Below are 22,720 nucleotides of genomic sequence, written 5' to 3' on the forward strand. Positions count from 1 at the left end.
AAAGTGCTCCATCTCGAACGCGCTTGATGGCACTGAGGATGATGTGCTGTGGGAGAACATTTCCGACAAGGGAGCTTCGGAAGAGAGTGCGTCCGACGACGACGATGAATGAAATGTCAATAAATGCATTTTTTCCATTTTCCTCGGACTATATTCGGGTGAAAACTTTTTTTCTCACGTTTGCTATCCCCGAATTACACCCCGGACTATATGCGGGTCCGAGCTATATGCGGGTTTTTACGGTATCCGGGAAGGGTCGGGGTTGGGCCAGATTCCTGGAGTGCCAAGACGGCCAGTTGAGAGCAAAGGGATTGGAGGAAGAGGGAAACGTGAGCGCTTTCGCCTGTTCCCGAAGCCTCTGGAATTCCACTGTATGATTTCGAATTCTGGCAGTTCCTTTTCTTCTGTGAGCCTGTTTTGCTGGCTCTAAGATCACTTCTGGATACGCCTCGGTCGCCTGCTGTTGCCTTGACAAAGTCATGATACGCTGAGTTGCGTAAGAAAGTCTGCAAGGTTTTCTTCGAGGTCTGGATATTTTCTCGTTTTCGGCCCGTCGTAACTTTTCTTGATCGACGTGCAGCTGAAGATATCCCATTGCGCTGCTCACGATCACAAGCCTTGCGCACACGAAAAAGACACGACGCAGCTATATTCAGTGTACAAAATAGCCTTCCCTTGTCGTGCACTTCCATAATGAAAATGGCTAATCACAATTTGCACTTCACTGGGAACAGATACAACGCACACAGGTCCTACGCGAACCAACGCGAACTGACCACAAAATGTGCTCGGCCGCCATTGTGTGATGGCGATGACAATACACCTGACCCCTCTGACGAAAATGTGGTTTGGTTTCGTACTCAGTTGTAATGCACAGGCAATTTTTGTTGCCGTTGTCGCTTTTTCTTTATTTTTCTTCACTCCCCTTGCATTCACTCCCCTTCACGCCCCAAGCTCTTGAATTCGTCTGTTCCCCTTTGTACTCCATCTGGGAGGGGGAATACAAAAGGACGCAATGGCTTGGGGGTCCCAGTTGTAAATCCCCCTACGCTTTTTGTTGCTTTCTTTGCTGTTAAAGCCCGCACCTCCCTCACCCACAGGCTGGGGGTGAGGGGGGGATACCGGCTTTATCCGCTGAACGTTGCAATTTGCTTGGCGTCTGCTCCGGGAAGCGCTTTTTTTTTTTTGCTTTTTTGCTTTTTCTCTGTCGCCTGAATGCCTAAGACTGCAGTGTTCGTTTCCCAGAATCGCCAGCGCTGCCGATCACCACGAAAGTTCGTCTTAACAGAAGATTACAGTTGGGCGGTTCGTCTTGAGGGAATTTTTTTTGCATTGAGTCTATGGGAAACCAAACAAACGGTTGTCTGTTGTTCCGCATAAGCAAGAATTCGTCTTAACGGGAGTTCACTGTAATTCGAGATATGTATCATCGAATTTGAAGGGTGAATTTGAAGCTGACCACGCTTGGCGGTGTTTCGATTGGAACACCAGCTGGGCTTTTCTCATGATAAAACAAATATTTTGTGTGAACAGGGCGTAGTGCACCTGTGTGTCACTAAAACCAGGAACTATATTTATGAGAACTAACAGAGAATAATGCCAAGGAAAGTATAGGAGATGTTATTTGTAATATTTGGGATATAAATGTGAAGAAAGTAAAGTGGACAAAAGGATGACTTGCCGCCGGCAGGGGCCGTCAACATCTTCTTTCCTTCAAAACCAGGAACTGCATCGCAGTAAGGCACAAGTGATGAAGAAGTTCCTCATTGAGGTTATTTTTATGTGTGTGAATACCAGCGTTGTTCAGAGCTTTTATTATTTTTTATGCTCTTCCTGGGTCAGTTATCTCCAGAAGATATATTTTGAATTTTCTTTTTTTTTTAAATATTTTTGTATATATTGCCACGCCCACTTCTTATTTTGTTTTTTGGGTTTTGACCAGCAAGGACTGTTATCAACGCTCGAGGCTGTCCGCGAAGCAGTGTTCAAGAAGCTTCTCGATTGTAGTGCCGCACGCGAATGTTCCAGCTTTATCGAGAGACAACGCCGCCACCAGCGATATCGCTGGAAAGTTCGATAGCGCCTGTATAAAAGCCGACGCACTTGACCGCTCGTCAGTTGATCGACGGTGGACGCTCTGTTCGATGCTATCAGTGTATTGCTGTAGTTTGACTTTCAGTTTCCCGGCCACAAGTTCGGCCAAATAAACAGTTTCATCTTGGACGTGCTGACTGCTGTCTTCGTCGACGTCACGACCACGTGACATCTGGTGGAGGTGCTGCTTCATGATCCGGACGCCACCGCGGAGCGCTGACCCAAGCCCAAGCCGCGAAGAGGACGACTCTAAGGACAACCCGGATCCTCAAACCAGCCGCCGGCAGAAGGGACTACAACCAGAGTACGGGCTCCTTCCCGAAAACGCCAGGCAGCCGAAGACCGTCACATCGACCGCCGAGACGATGACAGACCCCCTGCCGCCTACAACGGTAGTGATGCAACAGCCAAGGGAGCCACCAACTTTCCGTGGATCGTCGTTTGAAGACCCGGAGAGCTGGCTGGAGACGTACGAGCGAGTCGCCGCCTTCAACCACTGGGACACTGAAGAGAAGCTGCGCCACGTCTACTTCTACTTAGAAGACGCCGCGAAGACGTTCCAAAACCATGAATCGAGCCTTCAATCCTGGGACCTCTTTCAGACGACGTTCCTCAATACCTTCGCGAGCATCGTCCGCAAGGAAAAGGCCGCTGCTTTGCTGGAGACAAGAGCACAGCTACCGAATGAGACGGTCACTATCTACACGGAAGAGATGATGCGATTTTTCCGCCTGGCCGATGCTGCCATGCCTGAGGAAAAAAAGGTGCGCTTCCTTATGCGGGGAGCGAAACAAGACCTCTTTGCAGGATTGGTGCGGAACCCACCGAAAACTGTCACCGAATTCCTAAAGGAGGCTACAACAATTGAAAAATCCCTCGAGATTAGGACGAAGCAGTACAACCGCTCAATCCTGTCGACAGGCTACACCGAAGCGCACTCGCTAGGCACCGACGACCTACGGGAAACCATCAGAGCGATAGTGCGGGAGGAGCTGCGCAAGCTGTTGCCTTCAGCGCAGCCTCAAGTGGATTCGATCGCCGACATGGTCCACAAGGAAATACAGCAGTCGTTGGGCACCCCCTATGCAGCGCAGCCGCAGCTGCGAGCAATGAACTATGCTGCTGCAGCCCGACGCAACACCCCCCCTCCTCGCCCGCGTCAAGACGCCGCGCCACCGCAGCAGTTCCGCCGCCACCACCACCGACGCCATACCGCCCGCCGACAGGACAAGGATGCGCCCCCCGAAAGACCAACGTTTGGCGTGCCCCTGACAACCGCCCGCTCTGCTACCACTGCGGGGAGGCCAGCCACACGTACTGCCGCTGCCAATACCGGCAGATGGGGCTACGCGGATTCGCCATCAACGCGCCGCGCCCGCAGCCAGGCGAACAGCCTCGCGACATTGACGACTACCTCACCGGAACACAGTGGCAAGAACGACGACCTTCCCGATCGCTGTCGCCCGGCCGCTACATGTCACCGCACCGCCGGCAGTACACTGGCCCAAACCGGGGCCGGTCGCCTAGCTCGTATCCGGGAAACTAAGGGCAGAAACCGATGGAGGTGCGGTTGCTGTACGACGAAATGCCGAAGATCCTCCGCGGCCGCCGACGATGACAACGCGACGAGACCTTCAGAACACGACACAAACCGGACGGAGACCTCACGACGAATTTTCGCGGCCCGAAGAAAACCTGACGACGCAACGTCGAAACAGCGGGACGAATCGACGAAGCCGTGATCCGACGCCACGACCTAACCGCAACGCAAGACGACGGACTAGCGACCTCGATGTTCTTATCGACGGCCACAGCGTCACAGCTCTCGTCGACACCGGAGCCGACTATTCCGTCGTCAGTGGGCCATTCGCCACCAAGCTGAAGAAAGTAAAGACCGCTTGGAGTGGACCCGAAATACGGACTGCTGGAGGCCACCTGATAACGCCGATTGGTGTCTGCACGGCGAGAGTCACCATCAATAACCGGACTTATCTTGCGAGCTTTGTAATCCTACAAAACTGCTCCAGGTATGTGATAATCGGAATGGACTTCCTAAGTGACCACGGCGCCGTTATCGACCTGAGGTCTGAGTCGATAACACTAACCTCAGACAAAGCGCTCTCACCCCACGCGACGCCAGGGAACCATGCACTGAAGGTGATAGAAGAGCAGGTGACCGTTCCGCCGCGCTCCAGCGTCTTTATTTCCGTCGGCACCGAAAAACCTGCGAACCTTGAAGGCTTAATCGACGGCTATCAGCAACTACTCCTGAACCGTCAAATTTGCGTCGCAAGAGGTATCGTCGAGCTGCATGACGGTAAAGCAAAGGTACTGCTGACAAACTTCAGCCACGAATATAGGAACCTCAACGTGGGTGCGACGGTTGCCTACATCGACGAATGTGTAGCCGCCAGCGATGCTTTCGCCCACTTCGATGCTGCCGAACCTGCTTCGACGAATAGAGGTCCCGAACCGGATTTTGACGTCAACCCGAGCCTTCCGAAGGTCAAGCAAGACCAGCTCAAAACCCTGCTCCTGCAGTACAAGGACTGTTTCTCGTCGTCATTGCGGGTCCGACAAACGCCCCTTGCTAAGCACCGCATTATAACAGAAGAAAATTCTCGACCACTCCGACAGAGCCCCTACAGAGTTTCGACGCGAGAACGTGAGGCCATAAAGAAACAAGTGGACGAAATGCTTCGCGACAACATCATCCAGCCATCAAAGAGTCCGTGGGCGTCACCCGTGGTGTTAGGGAACAAGAAGGACGGGACACTCCGCTTCTGTGTTAATTATCGGCGCCTGAATAAAATCACGAAGAAGGTCGTGTACCCCCTCCCACGGATAGACGACACCCTGGATTGACTTCACAACGCGACGTACTTTTCATCGATGGACCTCAAGACCGGCTATTGGCAGATCGAAGTAGACGAAAGAGACCGAGAAAAGACCGCATTTATAACGCCTGACGGCCTCTTTGAGTTCAAGGTCATGCCTTTCGGTCTTTGCTCGGCACCTGCGACGTTCCAGCGCGTCATGGACACCGTACTGGCCAGATTGAAGTGGCAGACGTGCCTTGTGTATTTGGACGACGTCGTCGTGTTTTCCTCGACCTTCGACAAGCATCTCCGGCAGCTTGAGGCAGTACTTCAAGCAATCAAGACTTCTGGACTGACCCTGAAGCCAGAAAAGTGCCGATTCGCATACAACGAGCTCCTGTTTCTGGGTCATGTGATCAGCAAGTCTGGAGTGCACCCAGACCCGCGGAAAACAGCTGCCATCGCCGACTTCGCGCCACCCACCGACAAGAAGGCCGTGCGCCAATTTCTCAGCTTGTGCGCCTATTACAGACGTTTCGTCAAGGAATTTTCACGGATCGCCGAGCCACTGATGCAACTCACGAAGGTTGACGTCGAATTCAGGTGGGAAACGCCGCAAGTGCAAGCATTTCAAGAAGTTAAACGACGCCTGCAGACGCCACCCATACTTGCGCATTTCGACGATTGCGCCGATATGGAAATACACACCGACACAAGCAGCGTAGGACTCGGTGCTGTCCTTGTGCAAAAGACTGACGGACTTGAAAGGGTTATCAGTTATGCTAGCCGGTCAGTATCCAATGCAGAAGCCAACTATTCCACAACAGAAAAGGAATGCCTTGCCATCATCTGGGCTACGTCAAAGTTTCGCCCCTACCTCTATGGCAGGCCCTTCAAAGTTGTCAGTGACCATCACGCCTTATGTTGGCTAGCTAACTTGAAGGACCCTTCAGGTCGTCTCGCACGGTGGAGTCTGAGGCTTCAAGAATTCGACATTACCGTCGTGTACAAGTCCGGACGAAAACACTCTTGACACCGACTGCCTGTCCCGAGCCCCCGTTGACGCGCCGCCGCAAGTGGACGACGACGACTGCTTCCTCAGAACTATAAGTGCCGACGACTTCGCCGAAAGGCAACGAGCCGACGCGGAACTGGAGGGCCTTATGGAGTACCTCGAGTGCAAGACCGCCGTTGTTCCGAAGGTATTCAAGCGAGCACTGCCATCGTTTTTCTTACGGAACGGCATTCTCATGAAGAAGATCTTTTCGGCATTTCGAACCGACTACCTTCTTGTCGTGCCCTCATCATTGCGAGCAGAGGTCCTCCAGGCCCTACACGACGACACGACGGCTGGGCACCTCGGTGTTTCCCGCACGCTCGCCAGAATACAGAAAAAATACTACTGGCCATGCCTTGCTGCTGACGTCGCCCACTACGTTAAGACTTGCCGAGATTGCCAGCGACGGAAGACACCGCCGACGAGGCCTGCGGGACTTCTGCAGCCAATCGAACCATCTCACCGGCCGTCCAGCAAATCGTTCCTGACTTCGACTTCCGGCAACAAGGGGATCGTCGTAGCAACTGACTACCTCAACCGCTACACCGATACAAAGGCCTTGCCCAAAGGCAGTGCCGCCGAGGTAGCGAAGTTCTTCGTGGAGAACATCGTCTTGCGTCATGGTGCCCCAGAGGTCCTCATCACAGACAGAGGTACCGCCTTTACTGCGGACCTAACTCAGGCGATCGTAAAATACAGTGAGACTAGCCACCGCCACACCACCGCCTACCACCCGCAGACCAATGGCCTCACCGAGCGTCTCAATAAGACCATCGCCGACATGCTGGCCATGTACGTCGACGTTGAGAACAAGACGTGAGACGCCGTCCTTCCGTACGTGACCTTCGCTTACAACACGGCCGTCCAAGAAACGACGCAGATGCCCCGCAGGGGCGTCTGGAAACAGGCGTTTGGTGTGTAGCGACACCACGGACCCGAGCTAACGGGGGGTTTCGACCCCTCCCACGCCTAGCCGTGCGTGGCTTTGCCGTGTCCGGGGAAAAGGGGATCCTGGGGGTTGAGCCGACGCTGGGTGATTGGACCTTTAAGGCCCCCCGGCAGAGGTAACACACCCCTTTGGCCCCGGCTTCACGTAGACGGCACCCCTGGGCTGACCCACCCAGGGGAAACCGGCAGTCGCCTTTTCCTGTCTCTCTCTCTCTCGCCTCATCTTCGTCTTTCTCTCTCACTTTTAAACTTTCCTGTCTACTTCTCCCTTCTCGTTACTTCCGATTTTTCCTGGCGGCAAGGGTTAACCGTGTGTGGCTCCCAACCTTGGGTAGACCATATTAGGTTATAGTGACGGCGTACTGCTGGCGTTGCGCAGACTTTTCGTATGTTCTGCCACGTCCCCCTGTTGGGCTCCGTGGTGGGTGGTAGGCGCCGTTGCCGAACAAGCGACTTTTTCCATGGGACCCTCGAACCCCTCTTCCACCGATCGTGCCCCAAAAAGGGTACGCACCGATGCATCCCAATTCTTCTGGCCCAAAAACAATGACAATTTTCCGAAATACCACGTGGTTCACTGTGAACAAACATCTGAAAAAGCTAGAGCCATTTCACCTTTTCTTGTTGCTAAGTGCTTGAAAGACACCATAGGAACGGGATATAAGGCCACAAGGATGGCAAGCGGGGACCTACTCCTCGAATTAAAAGACAAGCAACAGTACATTAATTTGTCACATCTAGTCGCGTTTGGAAACATCCCCGTCTCTGTGAGCGCGCACAGGACCATGAACACTGTCAAAGGTGTAGTGTCCGATGAGGACCTCATTGGCCTCAGCGAGGAAGAACTACTAGATGGATGGAAAGATTCAAATGTCACTCATGTCCAAAGGATCAAGATAAGGCGCGACAACACCGAAATACTGACCAAGCATTTGATACTTACTTTTGCCTCCAGCACACTACCCGAAAACATTGAAACCGGCTACGTCAAGCTTGCTGTACGACCTTTCATACCAAACCCGCGGCGATGCTTTAAATGTCAAAGATTTTGTCACGCGTCTCAAAGCTGCCGAGGGCAGCTGACCTGTGCAAAATGCGGAACGACGGGTCATTCTGTTGATGACTGCGCTGGTGATGGGACTCACTGCGCGAACTGTGAAGGTGATCACCCTGCGTACTCCAGGGCCTGCCCGGCCTGGAAGAAAGAGAAAGAAATACTCACGATAAAAGTAAAAGAAAACATAACGTTCCGAGAAGCACGACAGCGAGTTTCATCGTCATTTCCAGCAAGAACATCTTTTGCCGAAGTGGTGCGACGGGGGGCAGCACCACAACGGCCTATCGCGTTTGCCCGGACCACTCGCAGCGTGCCGAGGCAAACGCCACCCGCCCCCATGGTGGGAGCAGCGAAGGCTGCCCCGCCTACTCTGAATCTGACCACACCGGCGGCCACTACAAGCTCCGGCACCGTAGAGGCCAAGGAGAGCACATCGCCCTCCGGCTCGGTGGCGTCCAAGACTTCGTCACACCAGGCGAAGTCCCCACCTGCCAAGCCAGAGATCCCGGCGACTCCAGGGTCGTCGGGTCTCACGACCACGCCTCGCCAGGCGAGGTCGGACAAACAAGCCAGTAGCTCGCATACGCGGGCGTCCAGTGCCTCAAACGAGGCAATGGACACAACTCCGGTGCCTCTGGTACCGAAAGAGCGGCGTAGCTCCCTGGAGCGCGCTAAGAAAACCAAAAAGCCGATAATGGGGCCCGACGACGGCCCTGCTGCCTGAGCTCTAAATTTCGACCTAAACAACACCCACTTCCTTCTCGTACACACAGCACTACCTGACATCCAATATGGAAGCACAAATTATACAATGGAACGTGAGAGGACTGCTTAGAAATCTCGACGATGTCCAAGAACTCTTACACAAACATACACCAAAGGTGCTGTGTGTACAAGAAACACACTTAAAATCCAAACACACGAACTTTCTACGCAGCTACATTATTTTCCGGAAGGACCGGGATGATGCCATCGTGCCATCCGGGGGTGTAGCGGTTATAGTTAATCAAGGAGTAGCATGCACACATTTACCTCTTCGAACTTCCCTTGAGGCAGTGGCTGTTCGAGCGGTTCTTTGAACAAACTCGTCACCATTTGCTCTCTCTATATACCTCCACATTACCAGCTGCAAAAACATGAATTTCAGTCTTTAATAGATGAGCTCCCTGAACCTTACCTTGTACTTGGGGACTTTAATGCGCATAGCTGTCTATGGGGTGACTCCCGCTGCGATGCGCGAGGTCGTCTAATTGAACAGTTCCTTTTCTCTTCTGGCACGTGTCTCTTGAATAAAAAAGAGCCAACATACTATAGCCTTGCGAACAATACCTACTCGTCCATAGACCTCAGCATCACATCTCCATCACTTCTGCCCCTTCTAACATGGAAAGTCATTAATGATCCCTATGGAAGTGACCATTTTCCTATAGTTCTGAGCACCCCAATAGTTAATGGATGTCCTCCACAGGTTCCCAAATGGCAAATTGACAAAGCCGATTGGGAACAGTTTCGTAAAATGGCTCTCTTAAGTTGGACCAACATGCATGCTTTGAGCATAGATGAAGCTGTAGACTACTTTACAGTTTTTTTGATTGATGCCGCAATGAAGTGTATCCCACAAACAGCTGGACTGCCCGGCAAACGACGTGTGCCATGGTGGAACACTGAGTGTCGAAACGCGCGCAAAAAACAAAATAAAGCATGGAGGCTGCTTCGGGACTCGCCGACAGCCGAGAATCTGGACAGCTTTAAAAACATAAAGTCACAAGGCAGGAGAACTCGCCGACAGGCAAGAAGGCAAAGTTGGCAGAAATTTTTATCGGGAATTAACTCATACACACAGGAGGCTAAAGTCTGGAACATGGTTAGTAGGGTAGCAGGCCGACAAGCGCATTCACTTCCCCTAGTAAACACACAAGGTGACAGCTTGGAAGACCAGGCGAACTTCCTAGGTGCACACTTCGAACAGGTATCGAGCTCGTCACACTACACGGAAGCTTTCCAACGACACAAAGCAAAAATCGAACAACAGAAACTAGAGCGCAAATCCACAAAACACGAGGAAGCATACAATGAACCTTTCGGCTTAGCTGAGCTACAGGCATCGCTGAACTCATGCAATAAATCCGCCCCAGGTTCCGACCGTGTTGTATATGAAATGTTGAAACACCTGCCTTCTGAAACCCAAAAAACCCTCCTTTCCCTGTACAATGCTGTTTGGTTTTCCGGCGAGATCCCCTCGGCCTGGAAAGAAGCCATCATAATTCCGATTCTGAAGCAGGGTAAGGACCCATCCTTAGTTTCCAGTTACAGGCCAATAGCCCTAACAAGTTGTCTGTGCAAAGTTTTTGAAAAAATGATAAATCGGCGGCTCCTACATTTCCTCGAAGCCAGCAAATCACTTGACCCATACCAGTGCGGTTTTCGAGAGGGTAGATCTACCTCTGACCACCTTATCCGTATCGAGGCACAAATTCGCGACGCTTTTGTTCACAAGCAATTCTTCCTTTCGGTGTTCCTCGATATGGAAAAGGCCTACGACACCACATGGCGATTTGGAATATTAAGAGACCTATCCCACTTAGGTGTCCGAGGAAAGATGCTGACCATAATCGAAAGCTATTTGTCCAATCGCACGTTCCGTGTTCGAGTGGGTAATGTCTTGTCCCGAACATTTGTCCAGGAAACTGGAGTGCCGCAAGGTGGTGTCCTGAGTTGCACACTTTTTATTATAAAAATGAATTCCCTACGTCTGTGTATTCCACGGAATATGTTTTATTGCACATATGTCGACGACGTGCAGATCGGTTATAAATCTTGCAACCTTTCAATGTGCGAGCGGCAGGTGCAACTTGGTTTAAACAAGGTAACCAAATGGGCAGACGAGAACGGGTTCAGCCTTAACCCGCAAAAAAGTACTTGCGTATTATTCTCAAGAAAGAGAGGCCTACATCCCGATCCAGACATTGATCTGCATGGTCAGCGGCTACCTGTGAAAACGGAGTATAAATTCCTCGGCGTAATTCTAGACGCGAAACTTACCTTCATATCACACATAAAGTATATAAAGAACAAGTGCATAAAAACCATGAACATTCTAAAGGTATTGTCACGCACTACGTGGGGTAGTGACAAGAAGTGTCTGATGAATCTTTATAAAAGCCTCATACGCACGCGTCTAGATTATGGGGCGATAATTTATCAGTCTGCGACACCAAGCGCGTTGAAGATGCTTGACCCTGTCCACCACTCGGGCATTCGTATTTCTACGGGCGCTTTTCGCACCAGCCCCGTGGAAAGCCTCTACGTCGAATCGAACGAGTGGGCGCTCCACCTGCAGCGATCTTACATGTCGTTTCTATACTATCTCAAAGTGAACGCAGACAACGAACACCCCTCACACCCCACAATTAATGATATATCTAGTTCTGCCCTTTTCGACCACCGTCCTTCGGTGCGACAGCCCTACTCACTTCGTGTGAGGGGCTTAGCTGAGGAAACGGGTGTGCCACTTTCCGAACACTGTCTATTGGCTCCCGCTGCACAACTACCGCCGTGGCGGTGGCAGCTTATCGACTGCGATCTTTCTTTCATGGAAGTAACGAAACACGCGCCTATTGCACATATCCGTACATACTTCCTTGAACTACAACACAAATACACTTGTGCAGAATTCTTTACAGACGCCTCAAAGTCCAATACTTCTGTGTCTTACGCAGCCGTTGGGCCATCCTTTACGGATTCCGGTATTCTACACCCTGAATCAAGTATCTTCACGGCAGAAGCTTACGCGATACTTGCGGCCGTTAAACACATTCAACAATTAAAACTACAAAAGGCAGTGATTTACACAGATTCTCTAAGCGTGGTAAAAGCTTTAAAAACTCTGAAAAGACACAGAAACCCCGTCTTTGTCTCGCTGTATTCTCGCTTAAGCACGATCTACGCACTCGAACAACATGTCGTAGTGTGCTGGGTGCCAGGGCACCGCGAGATTCAAGGCAACGTGTTGGCGGACCAGCTAGCAGCATCCGCCCACGAAAACAGTCACAATAGATCCTTAGGTATTCCCCCACTAGACTTAAAACACTTCCTGAAAAGAAAGCTCAGAGCCTTTTGGCAGACCACATGGGATATGCATACACGAAATAAGCTACACGTTGTCAAACCGCATCTAGGTAATTGGCCGCCAATATCAAAATCACGCCACACAGAAGTTACACTCTGCAGACTTAGGATCGGTCACACATACAGTACACACACACACCTTCTGTCCGGTGGCGAACCACCTTTGTGTGATAGATGTGGGCAGCCACTCACTGTCCTTCACGTCCTCATCCAGTGCAAGGAACTCGATGCTATAAGAAAAAAACACTTTTCATTACCCTACCGACAGCAATTTCCACTTCATCCTTCAATGTTCATCGGTAGGGACCCGCTTTTTACATATCAGTCACTGTCTGCTTTTTTAAACGATGTACAGAGTTTTCATGTCATATATCAAGGTGAACCGTAGCACGGCCTCTAAGCGGAGGTCGCTGCTGCGGGGAATACATTAAAGATAGCACTTGCCTCGCGGCCCTTGGGCTCAAGGGCATTGACGAGGCATTCGTGCTGATGTCATATCTTCAGTTTTATTCTTGCGACCACTTGTCATTCATTCCACTACACATATTTCACGTCACTCTCATTATTTTAATGTATATATATATATGTTTTACCCGCCTTTAGCGCGAGGAATTTTAAAGCCCTTATACAGCTACTTAGCGCAACCATTGTTCTCATCCTTTGTCCCATGAACTGGCGCTCTTTGGCCATCTCTTGGCCCTTGCGCCAATAAACACCACATATCATCATCAAACGACGCAGATGACGCCGTACAAGTTGGTCTACGGAAGGAGCCCGGCGACGACGCTCGACGCCATGCTGCCGCTTACTTACAACGTGCCGAGGAAGCTCGACAGCTCGCCCGCCTGCGCATCAAGACCCAGCAGCACACCGACAGCTGTCGCTACAATCTTCGACGACGCTTCGTGGAATACCAGCCCGGTGACCGTGTCTGGGTCTGGACGCCGACACGCCGACGTGGGCTTAGCGAAAAGCTCCTTCGGCGATACTTCGGACCATACAAGGTTCATCGACGTCTCGGCGCTCTTGAATACGAGGTCATCCCGGACGGCATTACGAACTCCCAGCGACACCGCGCACGACCTGAAGTCGTTCATGTCGTGCGCCTTAAGCCGTTTTTTGCACGTTAGTGAACCTGGGGACTCTACTTTTACCTTTGTTATTGTAATTTATTTATGTATGCACTTGTTTGTTTTTTTTTTTTCTTTCTCTCTCCTTTGATCTTTCACAAGCATCGGGACGATGCTTTTTCAGAGGGGGGCAATGCCACGCCCACTTCTTGTTTTTTGTTTTTTTGGGTTTGCCCAGCAAGGACAGTTATCAACGCTCGAGGCTGTCCGCGAAGCAGTGTTCGAGAAGCTTCTCGATTGTAGTAGATCGTGTTAAGATTTCGCGCCGCACGCGAATGTTCCAGCTTTATCGAGAGATAACGCCGCCACCAGCGATATCGCTGGAAAGTTCGATAGCGCCTGTATAAAAGCCGACACACTTGACCGCTCGTCAGTTGATCGACAGTCGACGCTCTGTTTGACGCTATCAGTGTATTGCTGTAGTTTGACTTTCAGTTTCCCGGCCACAAGTTCGGCCAAATCAACAGTTTCATCTCGGACGTGCTGACTGCTGTCTTCGTCGACGTCACAACCACGTGACAATATGGTGTTTTTTATTGCTGTGTTCATCAACTGAAAGACACACCTTCAATTTTGATATGTTCTGTAATATCTTCCTTGTTGTGCGACTTGTATTTTTTGGAAAGAGCATTTCATTATGCAAAATTTGGTTGCTGCAGTGTGTGCTGGAGTATTTTTATACTGGCAAGAAAGTTCTTCCCGAGACTTATGAAAAGGACCATTTTCTCGTGCTCACTCTAAGACTTAGGCAGACGACAAAAACTTGCCCCATGCAATAGTCATAAAGTGCAGTTAGAGTTAGCTGGAACACACACCCAGGCATACCATGGCTGTGCCGGCCATGTCAGTCTGTTCAGTTCCTTTGTATGCCCCATGCTGCTTTTGAATTCAGTGCTTTACTTTATGCTTAGTGCAAAGAAACAAAGCTAAACTTAACCATGTGCAGTACCAACTAGCACACTTCTCCAATTAATCACTGAAGCATGCTGCTTTTGAATTCAGTGCTTTACTTTATGCTTAGTGCAAAGAAACAAAGCTAAACTTGACCATGTGCAGTACCAGCTAGCACACTTCTCCAGTCAATCATTGAATGACCTTGGTATCCGAGTTTAGTGCCTCACGTATTGATTGTCGCAAAAATTTGTCAAATCCATCCAGAACGAGTGAAGTTACAGGGACTTGTCGCATGCTTTAAAGGACCCATAAACCACCCAGTGGTCGAAATTTAGTTGTGGCATTGCAGTTTTGCATGAATCTTCAACAAACACATAGCTTTGAGAATTTTTTGGAACAGTGCCATAATAGGGAGTTACTTATGATGATCCAAAAGAGGCCTTTGCTCTGTCCATCACTTTGTGCCGTTTGTCGGCTTGTCTCTCCGCCTGGCCTAGTGTTCCTCGTCACCATGCAAGGAGGAAGAGCAGCCAGCGCGCATACCTGCGGGCAGACAAACAGGTTCTCTTTGTGGATGACATGATCAGAAATGGGTGGTGACGTCACGGCCAACGCTGGGGATTACCGTAAGGCCTGGAGAGGAGAAGGGATTGTTTCTTGGAATTAGTGGCACACCCGTGGCTCATAGCACTGCCTCGTTTGACATTGTTGATCGTCACGGCGCGTGATGAAAATCGATCGCTCTCTGCCATTGCTATTTTTGTGTGTGAGTGTGGCTCACCGTGTAATGTTAGCCAACTACAGAACACTGCGCTGGCACGTAGTGGCACTTCGTGGCAAGAAGTGCATCTGATCCAAACACCATACTTGATTTATGTTTGCTATTGGCCAATAGCATGCTACCCGCTGTTCGACGTCAAAGAGCAGCAGCTCCAAAGCGAGTGAGGACTGGCCTCTCTGTGAGAAGAGGGCGACTGAGCAAATGGCCACTTTGCACTCTGCTTGTAAGATTTGGCTGAGAGATTCATAGCAGCGTCTCCTATCAGCAGGATGTTTTCTCACCAAACTAGAGGGGGCGTCACGACCCCTTTAAGCATTCAATGCACTTAAAGATCCTTTAGTGCCTCTGTAACTCTTTTCTAGTTAATCTGGTATTTTTGGACTTTTCAGTGGGGGGGGGGGGGGGGGAAGGGTCTGAAGTCTGAATTGTCGCTTTCTGACATCAGAGCTGAGTGAGTCAAGCACTGGTGATGGTGGGGTCACATGTGTCACGTTGTGTATTCACAGAGCACAACATCTGCTGTGCTGGAAGAATTCCACCCAAACAAGTGTGGTAATTTGTGCATTGGCATAGAAGCATCATTGATTGCTTCCCTTTTCCTTCTCTAACAGAGCTCTCGTGAGCAACTGGCCATAGCAGAGTATGCACGCTCACTGCTGGTCATTCCCAAGACCCTGGCTGTGAATGCTGCCAAGGATGCCACCGACTTAGTCTCCAAACTCCGGGCATACCACAATAGCTCCCAGACCAAGCAGGACCACGCACAGCTGAAGTGGTGAGCAGGAATAGGCATTGTCACTACTGTACATGTTCACGCTGCTTGAGCATACTGACCGTTATGTCTGCAAAGGGCCAAGTTTTTGCGATGACATGTACAATTTATGTAGTGTAGTTTCATCTGACACAAAATAGCAGTGCTGCGCGAATATTCAAAACTTTTCTTTTTTGTTAAACTTTTTACTGTTCAAACTCGTGAAAATGTTATAATTAGAGCTGTGTGAATAGCAAAATTTTGGGTGCAAAGCAAATCGAATAATTTTCTAATGTTTCTGGAATATTTTTCCAATACTTCGAAGCGAAATTACAGAAAAAACGTTGTAGAGGATCCCTAAGCATATTCTTGTTAGATAGGAACATGAAAGCGTGCTTTTTGGCTAGGTTGATGAAGCACTGGAGGGCATAGGTCCGCAATAAAAGCGGAGCTCACTCAGACTCACTGAAATAATGTATTTTCTGCTTAGGGCTCACTCGGACTCGAGACTCGCCAAAATTTTCCTCAACCAAACTCATGGCTTGATCTGAGTCTGAGTGAGTCGACTCACGAGTCCGTTAACATAAAATTAGCTGTTTCGATCATGGTGTCAACACTTTTTAGCTCCAATTTCTCACATAATCGGTGCTCTATGATATGAATTATATGTATTTTGATCTTGTTCATTCAAATACGAGTTATCAGTGATTTCAATCCAGTAAGGGCATTTTTGTGAAACACATGACTCACACGAGATATTTTTATCAAGAACATCCCGCGAAACAATTTGCGGGAGGACATCATGGCACGTCCCCCCCCATCCCCCCTTAACTCAAGCCTCTGATCAATAAATATTGAGGTGGTGCATGAACGCTAGTGCGTTTAGATATGTGGGAATATACTCGAGTATAAGCGAAAGCCGATACAGTATAACCTCGTTACAACGGATCTGCTTACAACAGGCATTCGGATATTACTGCCCACAAAGTTCGGATTCGTCTCGTACATGGGCGCCGTGAGCGTAGTTAGGCCTAGCCACGACTTCGAGCAGATAAAGCTCGGCTGCAATGTGCGTGGCCGCGGTGCCCAATGTTTCAAAGTACGCATGCTCGATCACGAGTAGAAAGAGTTGTCCCCGGATGGTCTTCATCACGAGGTCCGAAGTGATGATGAGCAGAACCTCTAACCGGGCACAGTCAGTCGGAGACGCGCGTCTGTGATGTTCGTGACGGGTGCGGCGTGATATTGTAATCTGACGATTGAGCTTCCACTTGAAGCTGCCAGAGGAAAGTGTAATTACAGTAAAAGCTCATTAATTCAGATTTGACGGGACTGGAAAAAATGGCCGAATTAACCGAATGCCGAATTGGAGAAGCATACCTTTATTTGCTAAAGTATTTTGTAATGGTCGTCTGCGTTTTCACGCAGATTCCGGCTGACATTACAATTTTTCTTAACTCTTCCAAATGGCCAACAGCACGCAAACTGTCGGAAGTGCTCAGGTAAACGTCCTCTAATATTAAAAGCGCCTCCGAGACTTCCCGTGAGGTGCGATGAGGTCGCGGCAGCATCTCCTCGCATGATTCTTCGTCAGAATTGTGGTCTTCCTGGGCGCCATCACATCATTAATAATTCCTTGGCTGGTCAGGATACCAGTCGTTGGTCGGTCATAACGTGCTGTCGCAATTCACCGTTCTTCAGAGCTTCCAAAATTTCCACTTCAGCCGCAAAGTTGTTCGCTTCGTACTTCTGCCACTTTTCCGGCGCTGCCATCACTGTAGCGCACAATGGTGGTGGCATGCAAACACGGTCACAACGGAAAAAAAGAACTCCGCAAGAAGAAACGGTGCCGACACGACAACACAAGGGAAAATGGCATCGAAGAGGCGCAGTGGAGCGAAGAAAGAAGACGCCGACATTCGGTCACACTGCGATCGCCCCCACTAGTTGATGACGATGGCGATGCCACTCAGGTTTCGGTTTCACTCCGGTGGTGCCAGCGCTGCTTTACCGCACTTTTGTGTAGCGGCAGCTGTGAGCATTTGTCTGAAGTGGTGCAGAGCCGAATTCTGACGAATTAACGAAGGTTTGGTCCGATAGATTAACATGCACTTTGGCCGGGACCAATAGCCGTCTGAATTATCCGAATTTTCTTATTAACGGATGTCAAATTAACGAGCTTTTACTGTATGCCCTAAATGACCGTCGACCCGTGAACACAGAATGCGTCTCTAAGTAGCGCGATTTTCGACAGCCGTGACCTCGTGACACACGAGAAGCAGACGACGCTCTCCCGGAGTGAGCATCGGTCCAATGGCGAGACGTGCTGGAGCAACATGGCAGAAGCAGCCAATCGGAGGCATCGAAATGAACGTCAAATGTTTGCTTTTTGTACGCTTATTTCTGAATGGAGGAGCTAGCTGAAGCGGGTAATTTGGATACAGAGAAATGCTCTTTCCGACGAGCCCAGAATGGCGGCGCCCTGTTGCGTCGTTGCAGAGGTACAGTAAAATCTCGTTACTACGAACATGAGATTAATGAAATTTTCAGATTAACGAATTTTTTTGAAATCCCCGCCAAAATGCCTATATTGCCAACGTAAATAACTTTCAGTACTACGAATTTCAGAATACCGAATATTTCAGATTAACGTACGTAATTTAACCCCAAAATCAACAAGATGCTTCGTTATTACGAAGTTTCATGAATGTTTCGGTATGGAAATCACTGAAGCTTACGCCTATCCTCATCTGCAGCAGATATGCGCTGGGAAACCCGCTTCAACGGGTGCAGCCCCATCAGCGTCAACATCAACGTGAGCGTCACCAACCAGTCAAACTGGTCAAACCAAATCAAACAACGTCGTAAGCTTAGTCCCGCTGTTCTCACCACGTTTCCAGTTGCTGTCGTTTGAAGCTGCGAAGTTGAGATCGTGTGGTGCGGTCGCTTTTTTGGCAATGAGTTCTCCTGGCCCCAGCGTTCAAAAGAAGCGACGCCAGTTTTCGCTCAAGGAAAAAGTGGACATATGCAGGAAGCGTGATATTGCGCTGTCAACAGTGGCAACGATACTGAAGGATTGGGAGAAGATCGTGAAATTACATCAAGAATCACAGCTGGCTCCCTCAAGAAAATGCTTGTGGCTGGGCAACTACCAAACCGTCAACGACGCCGTCCTCACATGGTTTAAAGATGCCAGACAACACGGTGTGCCCTTGTCAGGCCCTATTACTCAAGAAAAGGCGCGACAGTTTGCGGTCGCTTTGGGCACCTCCGGTTTCGACGCAAGTGCCGGATGGCTCTGTCGGTTCCGGTAAAGGAATGGCATCATGTGGCAAGTTGCATGCGGGGAAGAAAAGGCGGCCGATGCCGAAAGTGCGATTTCCTGGCGGAACAAGCGCTTTCAGGAAATCGTCGAGTCATTCAGTCCAGACGACGTTTTTTCAACGCCGACGAAAGTGCTTTTATCAGCTGTTACCTGATAAGACACTAACATGTTTCAGATGTTTCACTAGCAGTATCCCTCAAGAGGTACTTTAGAGCTATTAATGCCAAGTTAGCCTGATATACAGGCTTGTTTTTTTGGCACGCGAACATCTATTTGCAGCTTCGTGATGCCGTATAGAATAAAGTGACAATTAGTCCGAAATGAGTGTTACGTGCAACCAGTGCACGGCTACTCCACAACCTCTAGCGCAGAATATGTTAACCTGTCAGTCATCTAGAACCAGTCACAGTGTTCGGTTTAAGCCCGAAAGCGACTATGCAGGAATCGAGAAATGTAGGAACGTCACGAACACACGCGTCACTTGACAGACACCCTCAGTCAAAACATTGCCAGCTCTCAATGACTCGGGCAATTTGACAACGTGCATCATCTACCATATTGACAATACTAATCACTGCTATGATTTGTTAGTGAGAACACGGAGAAAGAAAATATCTGAAGAAGTGTATTTGACGGCAAACGCTTCCGCGAACGCGCAACTGCCCTACCAAGCGCGGCAGATCAATGCCCTTCTGCTTGCGGTGGCGCCTCTGGTGGCCACTTTTGTCCCTATATGAAACTTTCGCGGGAGTTTCATGACCAGTAAAAAGTATTCAGGGACCATGATGACGTCCTTGACTTCAATCAGAGGGATATTTAAAAAAATTAAAAATGGCCTTTTTGAGAAAACTGTTTTCAAAGTTATTTCAAAACTATTTTCAAATCACTTTCGTTTCAGCCCATTTATTCAGTAAAATGGAGCGCGATAAAACCACAAAAATTATTTTAAAAGAGAGCAAACGTATCAAAGTTAATACATGCCGATTTTTATTATCCTCACTTTAAATAAATTCCTGAAATACAGGCACTTCGTGCGATTTGCCGAGTTTGTGATTTTTTTCTTCACAAGTGCTTCGACAAGCAAGGAAAATAATACTCATAAGATTGTATTTCACTTGTTCTTTGAGGGGAATAAATATTGTGACCAAGAAGTGCACCATTTTTTCCCTAGGTGCGCTCAAAATTCATAAATCGCGAAATTGGCGGAAAAGTGTTTTTTTTTTTTTTTTTTTTGTGGCCAAGAATTGTACTTTTTTTTTTTTCAGGCGAACAAAAATTTTTTTGCTTGACTAACTTCGAAACCATTGTTCTGGCTGTAAACCTCAAAATCGAGAATGGTGACTGGGACCTCTTGTTCGATCTTATCTGGACACACCCAGCTGTCAGAACAACCGAAGCCGCTGCTGAAAACATGCATGATCGCAGGGGGCATAAAAATTTTCTTGTGCGCACCTGTGAAAGCGACTCAACAGGGCAGACGTAAATTTGAGCTCTTCAGACGGCTCACCATAAATTTAAAGCTGCACGACAAACTTGGCGTCCATGCTGTCAGAAGTCTAGCCACACAAGCGCACGCCAAATTGTGGTTTTGCTGGCAGCTTCGAGCAGACACCACTGCTGCAACGAAGGTGTGTTTTACCGGTAACATAATTACAGAAATCACACAGTCACCTCAATGTTCATGTCATAGAAATGTCGCCGTTCCTCACCGATGTGCTCAATCACGCAGAGGCGGTCGATTAACCTTTCTCTTCTGGTCAGAGTCGTACCGTGAAAATGTTTTTTTTTGTTTTTCAATCTCCAATATCTTTTTAAATATTCGGAGCAAGCTATAGATAGATGAGGCTGCACGTGCACAGCAAGCAGACAACACATGTAGGGCATGTGAACGTGCTTAGAGAGCACAGTCAAAAGGCAAGAGTGAGGAGACCAGCGGCTGGTTTTTTCAAGGCGGCAAAACCCACGCACTGCAGCGCCACCTTGCCCAGCTTGGGGAGCCTATAACCGCACACTACACAAAACCTGAGAGAACACGTGCAGTGCACCAAGAACTAAAGGCGGCGTGAAGGGAGAGTGAAGACATGTACACCTGTGTTACAAGTTTTGTCACCACATGCAGCAGCTGGGCCCCTCCGTAGTGCCATTCTTTATTGCAGGAACGCAAGAAGTATACTTTGCAATTGCTGTACATCTCCTTTGTCGCTAATGAGTAACCAAACACGTGCATGGCAAGAGCGATGACAGTGAAAAATCGGGCAGATCCCATGCACTGTAGAAATCGATGTAATGCAAAGCAGCCAGTGAAGAGCTGCATGTATTGCCTTGTTTGTCTTTGAGGCAAATGAAGTCCTTCATGCATGTACATTCTGGTATATTCATTGCATGACCTGTCATTTATGTTCATCAAGCACTCATATTATGCCATACCAATTTTGGCATATATCCAGTTAACAAAACGGCCGTGAGCACACTATGCGTGGCATGTAAATCTTGTCCTACATGACGTGCATGTTATAATTTTCATGTTACCACCTGTCATTTATGTTCTGTCATACAGTCTCATCGCGCAATGCCAGTTTTGGCGTATATCAATTTAATTGCCGCAAGCGTCCCGGGACCATGTCATGTAAATCATGCTGTACATGACATGCGTGTCATTATTTGCACGTTAGGATCTGTCACTTAAGTTTGTCATACATTCTGTCACGCCATACCAATTTTGGTATATGTATCCAATTAACGAAACGGCCGCAAGAGGACCAAGACCATGGCATGTAAATCATGCCGTTCATGATATCCATGTCATGATTTTCACGATGTCACCTGTCATTTACGTTCGTCATGCAGTAATGTTATGCCATACCAATTTTGGTATATATCCCAATAACAAAACAGCCAGGAGAGCACAAAGTCATAGGCGGCTAGACAGACAGATAAAGATGTTGCAGAAGCAGCACCTCTGTAGCATTGTTCAAAAAGTATTTGATGGGCCTTGAGCATTAGTTAGCATCTGTGTGTGTCAGCAGGCTAAATAATGCAGCACTTCTTTCAGGGTTGGCTTGGACCTGTATGAGGGAACAGTGCGTGACAACCAGAAGGCCGGTGTGCTTGAGCCAACTGTGTCCAAAATCAAGTCACTGAAGTTTGCCACTGAAGCAGCCATCACCATCTTGCGAATTGATGATCTAATCAAGCTTGAGCCCAGCCCATCAAGTCATGACGATAGAGACGAGTGCATGTGAGCTATTCCACCACTCTGCTCATAGGCTTCATAGCATTCACTTTGCAAGTCCCACATGATTGACCTACAGGCACTGCAGAAGATGTATGAATAAAAAGCTTTTTTCTCACACGTGTGAAGTGGGCTTTGTCTGCATAACTTCAAAACGTAAAATCCAGGGTTTGACAAAATACTTCATTGTGAACAAGGCTTCCATGCGGGAGCCTAAACGTCTTGTTTGTTTTTAAAGTGTTTTTATTGAGGTCAGCGCTTATTTTTTTTCTACAGCCTAACATACACCGTGCCAAACAATCGTTGAGGACAATTTTGCGTCCAACGGGACAGTGTGGCAGCCCAAATGGTGATGTTTCGTCGTATCAGGCCGCCAGATCGGATGTCCGGTGTGCTTCAAACCGGACCGTAATTTCGTCTCCGCATCAGACTGTCGGACGGCCCCAGCCAGTGACTGCGTGGGAGACGTGCGACGTCATGCCGCTGGTGGCACGCCTGTTGCCG

General features: G+C 49.0%; 1 protein-coding gene across 1 annotated transcript in view; it reads left to right on the forward strand.

The window, feature by feature from the left end:
- LOC119397000 (T-complex protein 1 subunit alpha-like) overlaps nucleotides 1-22,340 on the forward strand; it is a 138,419-nt gene extending 116,079 nt beyond the window's left edge. Inside the window, 2 exon segments of the mRNA XM_037664413.2 lie at nucleotides 15,520-15,683; nucleotides 22,037-22,340. Coding sequence (XP_037520341.1) covers nucleotides 15,520-15,683; nucleotides 22,037-22,226 — 354 coding nt within the window. The 3' untranslated portion in view covers nucleotides 22,227-22,340.
- The last annotated feature ends 380 nt before the right edge of the window (nucleotides 22,341-22,720 follow it).

Source organism: Rhipicephalus sanguineus, chromosome 6, assembly GCF_013339695.2.
Source record: "Rhipicephalus sanguineus isolate Rsan-2018 chromosome 6, BIME_Rsan_1.4, whole genome shotgun sequence".
Taxonomy (NCBI): domain Eukaryota; kingdom Metazoa; phylum Arthropoda; class Arachnida; order Ixodida; family Ixodidae; genus Rhipicephalus; species Rhipicephalus sanguineus.